The 14,303-nt window shown below is 43.6% G+C and overlaps 1 protein-coding gene across 2 annotated transcripts in view; it reads left to right on the forward strand.

The window, feature by feature from the left end:
• The window catches only part of ppp1r9a (protein phosphatase 1, regulatory subunit 9A), a 43,979-nt gene that overhangs the window by 19,712 nt on the left and 9,964 nt on the right, over nt 1–14,303 (forward strand). For both annotated transcript variants that reach the window (XM_070985092.1, XM_070985093.1), the window contains exons 5-9: nt 646–750; nt 4,809–4,944; nt 9,341–9,493; nt 12,437–12,490; nt 13,182–13,411. In XM_070985092.1, coding sequence (XP_070841193.1) covers nt 646–750; nt 4,809–4,944; nt 9,341–9,493; nt 12,437–12,490; nt 13,182–13,411 — 678 coding nt within the window. The remainder of the gene's footprint in view (nt 1–645; nt 751–4,808; nt 4,945–9,340; nt 9,494–12,436; nt 12,491–13,181; nt 13,412–14,303) is intronic.

Raw genomic sequence — 14,303 nt, forward strand, 5'->3', positions numbered from 1 at the left:
TGTCGTAGATAAGAATGATGCATGTGTTGTGCCTTCAAGCAGTGAAGTATTAGAACAATATGCTGTTTAGTTGAAAAATAATGAGAGCTAGTTTTTGTTTTATTCATATGTCAAAGAAATTATTCAAAACTCAGATTCAGAATCCTCCTTAGTCTGGTTCTTATGCAGATTTCCAACAGGATTCAAACTGCATATTTAGCAAGGACGTCTCTTTTAAGGGATTTGTTCACATTTCCCCCGTCGTGAATAGTGGATCATCAGGAGTTTCATTTCAGGTCAAGAACTCCGCTGACCTCTCATGGCGTCCGGAGCAGAGCAGAAATGCTGGCTGCGTTGTGGCCCAGGGAACGGCTCGCTGGCAGCCGTGTCCTCGTTAGCCCAGTTTGTTTTGAGCCTCATCTCCTCTGTCTCTTTGTTAGGCAATAGTCTGGAGCTGTCGCGCTGGAAATTTGTGACCGCAAGAAAGTCTGGCTCTGTTGTAATTTGGAAAATAAAATGAATATGCATGACAAGCCTGTTTGTTTGTCACTTGTTGTAGTTTTGCCGCATAAGTCATGTATCTTTGTAGACTAAATCAAACACTGTGATTGCACAAGGGATTGTTGCACAAAGTGTTGAATGATGCCTTGCTTGTGTGCGCGTCAGGATCAAGGTGAACGACCAGATTGTGGAGGTGGACGGGACCAGTCTGGTGGGTGTCACCCAGAGCTTCGCTGCTTCCGTCCTCAGGAACACATCAGGAGTGGTCAGGTAAGACAAACACACAAGCCTAAAGGAGAAGCTAATCATAGGAAATTATCAGTCCCAGATGTAATTTTATGGTCCTATATTTTCAGCGCAGAAACATTTCTGTTACTGAGGTGAGATAATTGATGCCAGAGACTCAAAGATGTTAAGATTAAGAGTGCTTGATTGAATGTGTTTTTTTTACATTGCATACACACATAAGATTTGTATGTTTTCACCCACTGATGAGGATCTTTGGATTACCATAAGATTATAGAAACCAAAGTGTGTCAAGCAGCTCTCAGCCCCAAGAACCAGACTTCCATCGTACAGTATTAGACATAAGCTCGAACAAACTGCAGCCTCTGGAAGTTCCCTCTGAAATTCAGCAATGATCGGGGACGTCCACGCTGAGAATAACAAAGACCGGCTTCGCTCCTCGCGGCCGCTGCATGGTGTGATTCTGAATGCTGGTCGTCCTGCTGTCATGGTGCAAAAGTTGCAAAACACAGCCCGCTTAAGCAGCCATGCCCGGTGAGGTTTGGTTTGGTAAGCGTCATTACCATATCTGAGACGGGTGACGATGTGGGAGCGCAATATGTGACAAGAGCCTTGTGTGTTTGACAGTCAAGCGGGTTTTTGGCAGGGGTCCACGCAGAGCGGTGGGGAACAGACAGCACACACACACACACACACACACACACACACACACTCACTCACACACAGCATGGCAGGAAGGCTTTGATTTGGAAAGCCAGCGCAGTGTCTGCTTTCTGTTATTTCTTACTCTTGTCTTTCCTTTTTCTCGCTATGGTTTTTACTTGTGTTATCTTTTCTGTCTCTTTTATCCATTTTCCACCAATCTCGCTCTGGTTCTTGAACCCGTTCTCTTCAGGACTCTTGAAACCTTGGTGTTATCCTTTGAACTAGCCCACGTTTAGCCGAACCATCGTAATCGAGGATGCGTCATCAACAGAGGGTGTTGCACAGTGTGCGGTAGAGGAAAGTAGTAAATAGTAGTAGAAAGATGGCGGATTACATTGATTACCTGCAAGACTGTTCTTTGTCCTCTTCCTCTCTGTCTCTAACCCACATTTTTCCTCATCATCCTCATTCCTTCATCTCGCATAAATGCTGTTATCACACTTCTTTGCATCCCGCTGAAGCCATTTGGCTGAATTCATCGATCCATCCGTCCATAGTCAGATTTCACATGGTGAGATAGCTGTTACATTGGTGTTAAATAATCCAAAGCCTCAGCGTGCTTTTCAGCCTCCATCCTATTCTGGTGGACACCGTCTCTGAGGAATAGATAGATGTGTGTGTGTGTGTGTGTGTGTGTGTGTGTGTGTGTGTGTGTGTGTGTGTGTGTGTGTGTGTGTGTGTGTGGAGAGCACAGTGCCTGGGGAAAAGCTGGTGGCTGAACAAAGACGTGTCCAACACAACAGACTGTTGGCTGGACAGATGCTGTTTGCTGAACTAATATTGACTATGGGAGTTTTCCACATACCAGGATGTGGCCCCACAGGTGAAAAGGTTCCATCTACCACCTGTCCATCGACTGTATATAGCAGGTTTAAATATGTTAATGTGAGCAGTACAGGACGTCCACTCTAATCTGCCTGTTAAAGATGCAGAATTATGCTGATTTACATACAAGACATTTTAGATTTAATAGCATATGAAACATACAGCACTGTGACAAACTTATGGCAAGTTGTAATAGAATCAGCAGACCGAGTTTCAGTCTTCTCTGCCTCTCTGCTCTCTCACTATTTCAGTCATCCTCCATCATGTCTCACCCACTCACTCCTCCTCCGCCTCCTCCTCCTCAGTAAATCCTCCCCCCTCCCTGTCTGATCACTAGAGGTTTTATGGCCAACTGTCCTATATTTGCCATCTTAGCTATATTTAACCCTGACTTCCAGCAGCAAATCACGCAGGTTTTAGTCAGAAGCCCCCCTGACACTTTTAAAGGCCCTGTCTTATAGATCACTTGTGGGGAAACACAAGAGAAATAAGCACCTGAACCACAGAATTCATCACTTATGTTGCTGAATTTAGATCAAATTTTAGCTCAGCTTGGTTTGATGCACCTTTTATTAGCTGTAATGGTGCTTAGTCTAATTGTGTGAATTGCAGTAACGTCATAATCTTTAAAGGCCAAGCTGGCATGAGTTTATTGTAGTCTTCCATTTTCCTTGGCCTGTTTTTAAAGATTTACACCTTCAATTAAACAAATGGGCTGAATGCCACAGACAGGGAAGCCAGAGAACACAGTAGCACTAATTCAGAAATATAGACCAACACCTTCTTCATTCTTTAATAGAGTCTGTCATGATGCACCAGCTGTTCGCGACCTGCAGAGAAAAAGTTTAACAAAAAGTGGAAATCCTATTTAAATGAGCTTAAATATAATAGGTAGCACATTTCCTCCGTGGTTGACCACTAGTCCTATCTGTGAACCTGCACTGACGTCCTCAAACGCTTGTCCCTTCGGGTCCCTGCAGCATACCGTCCATTTAACTTCAAGCCATGTCTGCACAAATTGGAGTAAATCAAATCAGAAGTGAAGGTTTCTGCAGTTGAACTGAGGCAGCGCTGTGTGTGGTAACCCCAGAACAGTGGGAGGCAGGGAGGAACTAAGACAGACTCCCCATGCGTGAGGAGAAAGGCTGTTTCCAGGTCAGCTACTCCTCAGACCTCCCTGCCGTCCAAAGGCTTGTTACAGTACAGTACTTAGCTTAGCCGGGGCCTTCTCTCCTTTCTTTTTTTCTTACTTTCTATCTCTGTCCTGCCCTTCAGTTGTTCCTTCACATGTAGATCAAATACGCCTCTCTGGTGGAGCGTAAGGCCTTTTCCACATCGCCTTTGGAAATATATGAAAGAGCTCTCAGGGACTGAATTCCCTTGATTAGGCCCTATCTTGAATCCACTCTCTCCGTCTCACTCTCACACACTTACACATGCAGCAGATAGGAGCGTGCTCACACACTCAGCCACAGAGTCCCTGCTGGGTTGGAGATTTCGTGGAACAGGTCTGAGAAGTTCTCATACGTCGCTGCTTGGTTGCTTTGTTGCAGTCATGAGAAGAATGACTCGGGGATGGTGGAGTGAATTTTCTTTTGAGGAAGTCACAATGGAGGGAGGCGTACATCATGGTGCTCGTCCCCCTGTCTTTAGATTAAAATGGCTATTTCCTTCTTTGTGTCTGTCATACACAAACATGCACACACTTTACAGGAAGGCAGGTTTTATTTGGGAAGAAGTATTTTTCAGTTTCCTGTGCACTTTCTCCCTCTCTTTCTCACTTTGTCTACATTTTCATGTGATATATATTGTTGGAAGGTCCCGTGTGTAGCTACGGCACTGACTAGTCATTAGCTCGGAGGCACAGCCTGTGGCTTTCTCCATTTAGTTCCATGCCAGGCTAATAACAGCCTGCCCGGCTGAGCGGACTGCCTTTTCACATTATTATGTGTGTCCCGTCTCCCAGCCCTGCCCTGATACGTCAGCAGATATCGCTGTCATTGCTATGTGGCTGTGGGCCCTGGCTGCTCTCACGCAGTGTGACTGCTGTGGTCATTTCACTGTACAAATACACACACGCTGTGAAGGGGAGATGAAAAATTGGAGCTGAGATTGAGTAAACACAAGTGTTTGTGTATGGCTTTTAAAGGACAGAGCTATCAGGTAGGATCTCTGAGTGAAAAATGTGTGGGAAAAAATGTTGATAAAGTTTTTTTGTTTATTTAAAGGCATTGTCTGTCCCATTTTTAAACCTCTATATGACATTGTCAAATGAATAGTTGCCAAGCATTTATCAGAGACTACATTTCCCATGAATCCTCTCACTTCCTGTTCTAACCTTTTGCTTTTTTTAGGGGAAAAAAAAAAAAAAGCACAACCCTAACTGATGACACACAGTGTAAAACGCACTCTGGAGGCTTGGATTCAGATTTTTACCAGCTGTACTTACAATTATTTATTCAAAATGTCAGCTTTTCGAATCATGCACATGTTAATGGTTGACTCTGCGCGTGTGTTGCCAGGACTATCTATAACGGTGCATGCTGTTGCAGGTTTGTGATTGGCCGAGAGCGTCCGGGCCAGCAGAGCGAGGTGGCCACGCTCATCCAGCAGACCCTGGAGCAAGAGAGGAGACAGAGAGAGCTGCTGGAGCAGCAGTACGCCCACTATGATGCTGACGATGACGAGGTAACGACCACACATGACCCCGCCAAATAGCAGGCAGATGCCACCCTCTTAACATTATCTTAATAAAGCTCATTATATCTGCATTCATTTGAAATTCAGCTGCTATCAGTAAACACGCTTCTTACACGTGACATGATATCGTAGAAATGAGGCTTCCAGTTGTCACTTAAATTTAAATCAGCTCCCTTCTCATGACAGTTGACTTGAAGTTTTAGCTTATTAACCCTGTAAAACTGACTGACAGCAGGCTTTGATGCTGGCACACAGAGCACTCTCTCTCTCTCACAACACACACACACAGACACACACACACTAAGAAGATGCCATGTGAGCTTCAGTCCTAGAAAGCATCACTCAGCGTTTCCCCCTCTGCTTCTGCTGCTTACTCACAGTGCGTTTAATCCACCAGACACTGAGCTCATGGCCCCACAACTCATGCTATTTGTGTGTGTGTGTGTGTGTGTGTGTGTGTGTGTGTGTGTGTGTGTGTGTGTGTGTGTGTGTGTGTGTGTGTGTGTGTGTGTGTGTGCGTGTGTGTAGACACACTGCATACACACATGAAATCACGCACCATAGTCATGTAAATCAATGCAGAGTGTACCCTCACTTACACACACAGGACCAGCTGCACTCATGCCTGCATTTACATGTACACACACTCTGGCATCTCCCCATGCGCTGTCTTCATCAGCGTTGTTTCATCTCATTTCCTGGTGGATGGTGGATTGAGAGCCTTCATGCATAAGAAACTCCTCACCGGGCCCCAGAGGCTGAGCACTCCCGTAATCACAGCCCCGTCCGCATCGAACACTGTCAACTCTTATTAGAGCTCCTATAGAGAGTTAAGGTTTGAGTTTTAGGCTCCTCATTTCACATTGAGGGTATGTCATGAAAATTGAAATAAAATGAGGAGAACTTGAGATTTTTTTATTGGGATGAACACCCTGTGCCACAGATCCCCGAAAGGACACATCAACATAAGCAATGGCGATTGTGCTAAACTGTTAATCCGTACATAGACTCCACACTGCAGGTAAAAACACTGAAATCTGTGAGCTCCAAACCATCCTTAACTCCATGCGTAACTGCCGATAGGATAAACAGTTACAAAACCATTCAAAAGATCTATGGGGCAATAAAAGGAGCTCATCAATATTAATATCTCTATAAATATTAGAATGAGTTCTCACCGGGTGGGCGGGGAGGGAGGTTATTCCTCACTCTTAAGTGCTGCCTGGGTAGAGGTGACAGACAGCTCCTTATTGGTGCTGGAGCTCCTGTCCCAAGAGGAATGGATGCTCCCTCAGTTAGCAATAGCACACGCACACACACACACACACACACACACACACACACACACACACACACACACACACACACACACACACACACATACACCAGTCTTTTTGTGTGTTTGATTATATGTAATCTAACACACATGCATGCCCATCTGTCAGCAGTTAAATGCAAACACACACATGGGAAAAGCATAGAGAGACACACACACACACGCACATGCTACATAATATATAGCAATATATAATATGTACATTACATAATATACAATATGAAAGTCTGACAGTTCCCATATTCAGCCTTATTGATACTTTTCTTAGTTTTATATTCTGCTTTTGAACTGTCATTTGGACAAAACAAGCATATTGTGATGGTCATTTTCCTGTGTTTTTGGATATTTTATAAACTGTAAATAAAACAAACCTATAAATCATGAAATTAATAGTTGCAGCCTCAGACTGAGATACAATTTTGCTTGTCTTACAAATTATGTAAATGTGAAGATGCAGAATAAAGGGGAGATCATTCCACTAAAGTCAACAAAAAGCAATACGTCAATCAAGGATGAATAGAACTCGCTGCTTTGCATAAACGCACTGACGGATCTGTTCTCATGTCAACACCAACGTGGAGACACGTGGACAAACACACAAGCCACATTAACATCATTTGGGATGAATGGTGGAGACTAGAAAGAGTCGCATTTCTCAGGACGGCTACATGATTGATATGTGGTGTGATAGTAAAAATACAGTGTATTTAGCATCACATTCACAAACTATGGGTTTGATTATCTTGAATAATGGATTGGATGGATTTATTTCTATTCTTATTTTAAAGTGTCCCAGTCTCAGTGACGACTTGGGTGTTAATGTGAATCCTATATACAATTTGTGAACTGCTAATTATAATAACTCCCATATGCTGAGTGCTGCAATAGAGTTTATTCATTTTGATTTAAAAATGCAATGTTAAGAAGTCAAGTGATCCAGTAAAGCAATATTGCATCCAGCATACAATAACGTCAGTGCATACACACACAAACACATTAATTCAAAGCTGCACACAGTGATGCTGATGTGCACTCTTCCTTCAGCCAAAGGAGCCATCACAGCCCTTTGCTCCTCCATGAATGATGGTCGTAATGCCAACATCATACTCGTATTAGACTTTCATAGCGCAGATCGTTGCAAGCTGAGCACCTTCTAAACAACAAGATTCCTTCTTAAATCATCCCTTCCTCTCCTCATTCTTCATGCACGTGGTAGGAGGTGGTGCATTTATCATATGCAAATTGGTGTTTGACTGCCCTCCCATGTGTTCAATAGTTAACTCCACCTTCAGCAAATGGGGCCTTAATGTAGGATGCTGGTACCATGGCAACAAGCCTATTATGGAAATGGAACTCTGCACTGGCCATGCATGCAAACAAATCAGGCCGGAGTACTGCTATCTGGCTGGGAGATGGTTGGAGGGACGTGCAGGGGAACAGATGAGGAGAAGATATAGGCCAAGATGATGAGAGAGGAGATGAGACTGTGTGTGTGTGTGTGTGTGTGTGTGTGTGTGTGTGTGTGTGTGTGTGTGTGTGTGTGTGTGTGTGTGTGTGTGTGTGTGTGTGTGTGTGTGTGTGTGTGTGTGTGCATGTGTGTGACAGATCAAGACAGAAAGACAAGTAACCACGGAAAGATGGCTATTAAGATTGATCAAACAAGATACAGAGAGAGACAAAGTAATGTGGGACCAAGACAGTGATAGCACTGACAGACAGAGTGGAAGTGGATTGAATATTCAATCATGAGGAAATTTACATGTAGATGATAAAATCTAAAGATGGAGAACAGTCGGCGTGGACTGACTGACAGGAGAATGTCAGGATAGCTGTGGGATGCTAAGAGGGAGACGTTCTCAGAGGAGCTCCGCAGGAAATATCCGACTCTGTTGGTCATCAGCCAGAGTGAATCAGCTGATCCATTTAGATCCGATGCCTAATGGCCAATGCCAACATTCACTGGACAGTATTCTGAAAAGCAGAAGAGCGAAAACCCGCCTGTAATACATGCAGCATCATGGCCTACATTAATGTCGAGCCACAAAATGTTTGATGTTTCAATCCTGTTGAGCATTTTAAAGCTGTAATTAGTAAGAGATTTTCTTTTTTTCTTTTCTTTTTTTTTCTAGAAATCCTAGATTGCCAACATCTAGATTTAGCTCCATTAGAGACACTATTCCAGCCTCAAAACTCACTATTTTGTGTCACCTCCTCACACTTGAGGCGAGGCGGTGACTAATGTTCAAAAATAAGAAAAAGTGACATTCAAATTTGGCGAGTACAACTCATCTTTTGGCTTATTATTTATAGAAATGACACTCATGGCTGACCAGGCTGTCAAAGCAATTCATTTCTGACAAAGTTCTGGCCAACTAAGTGGGTTACCCTAAATCTTATGTAACTGGTGCCATTAAAATAGCATTACTTATGCAAAATAGAAAAAGGAGAAAGGACGGCATGAGGAGCGTGGACAGTTTGTGGTGGTGCTTGACACATAATGTGCAGCAGGTAGAGAAAAGTGATGCACTCTGACTGGTTAAAGGAGACACAGGAGAGGAGAGCAGACAGAGAGAGAGGACAAAGATGACGAACAGATCGCCACCATCGCTTGCAGATTTTAGCAGCTGCAGCTAGCAGGCAGTTCATTTAGCAAACTTCATGAGCTGACTATCTTTTGAATGTTTCCAGCTGATGCATTTTCAAATAGTCGCGCAAAAGGGGTCTTATATGCACTTGATGTCTCCATGCATGATATTGCGCTCAGCAAAGTGGGAAGCGAAAGCTAGCTCCAGTTTGTGCCTCTCATGCACAAACAAAAACAAAATATCATCACTTAAATTGGCACATATTGATGTTTCTTTCCAAAAAAAATTAGATTTTCATACAAAACAGCATTCATATTTTGCTTGACTTTTACAGAAATATCAAGGAAAAATGTAATTTCTGGCTGCCTGGATGAGGAGATCTTTGTTCTGCACGCAGGAGAAAGTGTGTATCACTCACAGGAAGTGTATGTGCAGAGAAATGACTCTGCGTTTCCTCTTACAGCAGACGGGCGAGTACGCCACAGATGAGGAGGAGGCGGGGACGACGGTGGCTGGCGAGGAGAAGAGCATCGAGGTGTTTGACTTGCCAGAGACGGAGGACATCTTGTCTCCCTCGGAGTTAGACGCCAATAAACTCTACCAGAAGTTCAGAGAGGTAAACTCAGCTGCTGGTTGAATCTCCCGCTGTGAAGATTACACAGCTGATGGGAGCCCGCCACATTTTTCTTCTGGCGCTGCTTTGAAGAATGAATTTAAAATAATAAACATTGCACCCACGCACCCGCTAGGATAATTCAATTAAAGCAACAAAAGATGCCAACACAATGGAGTCTAGCACCTCTGCTTTACTCTGCAGAGTTCTGCTCTTTTGTCAAGATCTGATCCTCCTTCACTCCTAATCTGGATGATTAGAGGCAAGAATACAAACGCGATGCAAGACCTGCGCTCATTTCATCTCTAATTACCCATGTTTGCTTAAACCCGCAGATAAGGAGCAAGAGCTTCAAACCTGTATTTAAATCGATTTCTACCCTGATCTTGGCAATTCTTCACACGACCAGCCTCAGAGAATAGAAACCCATTTTTTGCTGGACTTATGCTGCCATCGCTAACAGTGAATGCACCTTGAAAACACAGCGAGAAAATGGAAGGTGAAATCACAGGCTGTTAACTCCTTTATGCTTTTTATGCTGCTGAGAAGCTGGTAGTATTGATTGAACACTCCGGCACTGTTTTTGGCACCATAACACTTGAGCCTTTCTGTCGACTGCCACAAAAGCTGTGACACATTTAACAAATGGCTTCAGCTGCACTGCGGGCTCCGCCGGGGATATCGAGTCAAACTATAATGTAATCCCTGCTCACAGGATGTATGCATTTGTTCCTTTTTCTCTGGATCTTGACCTCTCTCTCACACAGCGTAGCTTTTACCTTTTATCGTTTAAGGGGCTCTCCCTTTCCCACGTCTTCCTCGTCTCTCCTTGCTGCCTTTTACACAGCTGAGGAAAGAGGGAGGCGGGCAGCTGGGAAATGAGTCTTAAAAAAAAAAAAAAAAGACAGGATGAAGATGTGATAGTAAAAATGTTCTTGTGCTTTGGCAGCGAACAAACCTCTAAAATCTCTCTTTTATCTCCCTTTTGAAGAATAATATTCCTCACTAAGCCGCTGTTCAAGTCCATTTTAACCATGTTTTGGCAACGTTAGTAATTATCAATGACTTTGTCAACACTGATGCAGCACTGACTGATTTGCTCGCACTTCTCCGGGCACACAGAATCCAGCACATTTCCCATCGAAACTATTACTGAACACCAGTCCAAATTTATTCACATTTCACATTCACAGCAATTGCATGAGAAGAACAGAACCTCAATTCAAGATGTCGAGACAAGCAGAAATGCCAAATATGTCCTGCTGAGCTGTGAGGAAATGTTTTTAAAATAACAGCAGCACACCCGGAAGATTTCCATTTGATGGAATAGTGGAGCCAGAGTACACGGCACTCAGCTTTAAGCATCATGAAGCTTCAATTAAGTGTTAGAGCAAGCAGATACAGACTGTCATGCTTTGTTATGTAGTGCGTAAAGTGATGTTCTAAAGGTGCGTGTTTGAAGGATAGTTTCACATCTGTCTTAAAACAGCACTCTTGGCTGAAGTGTTTTTGCTTGCTGGAATCATTCCTCCTGTTCAAACTGGACATTAAAAGAAGCTGAAAATGGAAGTCTTGTTTTCCGCAACATGCATATTCACAGAAAGTGGGAACTAGGGCTGGGCAATAAAACGATAATGATATGTCTCGCGATAGACACGTAATCAATATCAATAAAAAATGCGTTCAAAATTTTTTTTTCTTCGTCGGAAGAAACCACAAGTTACGAAGCAAGGTTGGTTGCATGAACAAAGGCACTCGCTCTCAGGTAACCGAGCAACGTAGGGAGTAATCACTGATCAGTGGGACTGACACGCTAACACGGCAATCATCTAACAGTATCAAGTTCGGTTGCGCCATCTCGTTGTGTCGTGTTTGATTCTTTGCGAGGAGTGAGATGAGAAATAGAAAGTGAGTGCTGCAGCGAGCGAAGAAATTCAGCTTGTGAACTTCCTGCACTAAACCTGCAGAAAAAAACTTCTCAGGTTTCTCTCTGTTCACATTTTTACACTTTTATTTACATTGATTATTTGAGTGTTGACATTTCCTTTCCTTTCTGCCTTGATAGCTGAGGGGATTATAATCAGAGGAAGGTTAAATTTGAAATAACAATGTTTAAATTGAATGTATTTTTCTCCTGGTCCTTATTTCAAATAGGTCATAAAATATCAATAATTATCGATATCGACCGATATAAAACGCTTATATCGTGATACAGTTCTCAGCCATATCGCCCAGCCCTAGTGGGAACTAAAAGACTTTATGTACAATGATTTTTGCTTGTTGTCAATGTTTCATGAGTGCTAAAGATAAAAAGAAAGCACGGTCATTGTGTCTCTTCGGACTCTCCCATAGCTCCCAGTGTCACTCCTTCCCCTTTTCTCTCTTTCTGCCTCACTTACTGGAGCCCTCATTTGCTCCCATGTCCGCATCTCTTGTTCCATATCCAGTCCTTTCTCTCCATCTCCATTTCTTTGTCTGCTCTGTCATTATCTCCCTCTCTGTGTCTGCCTCTAAATGAGCGTTCATCTCAACTTCCATCCATAACTCCTTCGTCGCTCGCTCTCCATTTCCAGCTCCATCCATCGAACATGCTACACTTGAAAAAAATCACAAGCTCTCAAGTTCCTACAGTAGCAGTTTTTAGCAGTTTTAGACATTGCGTTGGAAAAAAGGGACATTTTTCCTGTTGCTTTTGTTCATTTAAGACTATGTTAAATGACTTTTAGCTCTCTGTTTCCATCCATCTTTCGCCTTCCTTCGCCTCTCCTCTGAGAGCGTCTGTCAGCGCTGGAGCCGGGACGATGTCAGGGGAGGACGGGGTCGGCTGCCTCCGTCCATCACGCTGTATCGACAGTGGAGAGAGCCTGCGCAGCCATGCATTTGATTATCTGACCGCCCTCTCTTTTCTCTCCTGTCTCTTCTCTCCTCCGCCTCTGCTCCCAACAGCTCCAGATCAAACACACAGTGACCGAGGCCGAGATCCAGAAGCTCAAAAACAAGGTAAGAGATTAAAAACAGTCAGTGTGCAGAGGCTGGTTGTGGGTGCAACTGACAGACCGGAGGTCAAACAGTTGGGAAGCGGATGTGGGACTAGTGTCAGGACAACAGGGGGTAAGGGGTTGTGTTTGGTTGGAAAGCTTTAGGAAAAGGTTTTCTTCTTTGCTGATTATTTTATTGAAATAGTTGCTATTAAGGAATCTGCTTCTGCTGCAAAAACAGTCTTGCAAGAAGCTGCAGGAGTGAGAGCACCAGTGTGTGTTTATTTCTTTTTTGTGCGATCTAAAAGCTCCGTGCATGCTCATGTGTGCATGTTTACCTATATTCACATCTGAAGTGTTTAATTTATACACGCTCTCAAATGGTAATGGCTTAATTTGGCTAATTTCCAAATGAATGTACTCTGATATGATGAAGTGATGCCTAAAAAGCTTCTTTTTTTTTTTTTTTTTTTAGGAGTAAGGATAGATCATTTACAGTTTTGTTTTGGACTTGATGAGCTTAATATTTTATGGGATGTTTTCATGAAGCTGCTGACAGCAAAAATACAGCTAGAAATGCTTTGGTGTGAAGGACCAACTGTATAATCTGGTAAAATAAGAAATCTTTTATTCCTAGGATTCCTCATTCAGCATTAGTCAAATTTATTAAAAGTTTCTATGTGGTAACCAAAGTTGTTTTCGTCCCTTTCCAGTTGGCGTCGGTGGAGAGGGAGAAGCAGCGCTGGGAGAAAGAGAAGAGCCAGCTGAAGGCCAGCATCGAGGAGAACAAGGAAAGGATGTTGAAGCTGGAGAGCTACTGGATTGAAGCGCAGACCCTCTGCCACACGGTCAACGAGCACCTGAAGGAGGCCCAGGCTCAGTACCAGGCTCTGGAGAAGAAGTATAACAAAGCCAAGAAACTCATCAAAGACTTCCAGCAGAAGTGAGTGAACCTGGGTCGCATTGGTCATTCTAATCATAGTCTGAGGACTGAGGGATTTATCAACATTTCTTTTTCATAGGATGGCAAAGGCATGACCTGCCCTACCCTGCCTCTGGCTAGTACTCATCACCTTCGTTGGTTGGGTTGGTTAGTTTTAGGCACCAGTGGCGGTGATTGGGTAGAGTTAGAGTAAGAATATCAGGGTAAGCCAATCAGAGGCAGAAGAGGCCAGGACATGCCTTCGCCATCCTTGGTAGAGGGATCTCCTCTTTAACCAGTTTTGATCCCAGACAGCTTGCGGTTGATGCTTATTTCATCTCCTTTTTTGCCCCAGTTCAGACCAGACCGGTCTTTTGCTTTAGCATAATGCAGTCAGAAAACTTCTTCTTAATCGGTTCTGTCTCCTCGACTTGCTGAGAGAGGCACCGAACAGCTCGAACTGAAACATCATTAGCATGTCTATTAAAACTCACTTGAACCGTTTCTTAAATGAGGTCACTCCATCAATCCTGCCATTAAACGTTCGCTTTAATAAATAATTTTAGATGAATTCCTTCATTATTCTTTTTACAGCCTCAGTGGCTTCAGTGAGCAGAAAAGACAATCTACTGCATTTCCGTCTGTGGGGCAGAGCTGTTTTTATAGCCCGAGCGTTATCCCATTTCAACAGTAAGAGCTGAGTTTCCATTCTAATGCAGCGCAGCCCTCCTGCTTTTCACTGCGTTGATCTCTTTGGTCAGTCCCATCACAACCTCTCCCGCTCAGCTCCAGTCTGACTGCCTCTAATTGGCTCTGGCCCTGCAGGCCAAACGGAAGCTAACCGATGAAACAAACGCTCCATGCTGATCTGGAGCGGAGCGGAGAGGAGAGACAGCGAGCCCACAGACCAAGG

The sequence above is a fragment of the Chaetodon trifascialis genome, chromosome 17 (genome assembly GCF_039877785.1).
Source record: "Chaetodon trifascialis isolate fChaTrf1 chromosome 17, fChaTrf1.hap1, whole genome shotgun sequence".
NCBI classification, from domain to species: Eukaryota; Metazoa; Chordata; class Actinopteri; order Chaetodontiformes; family Chaetodontidae; genus Chaetodon; species Chaetodon trifascialis.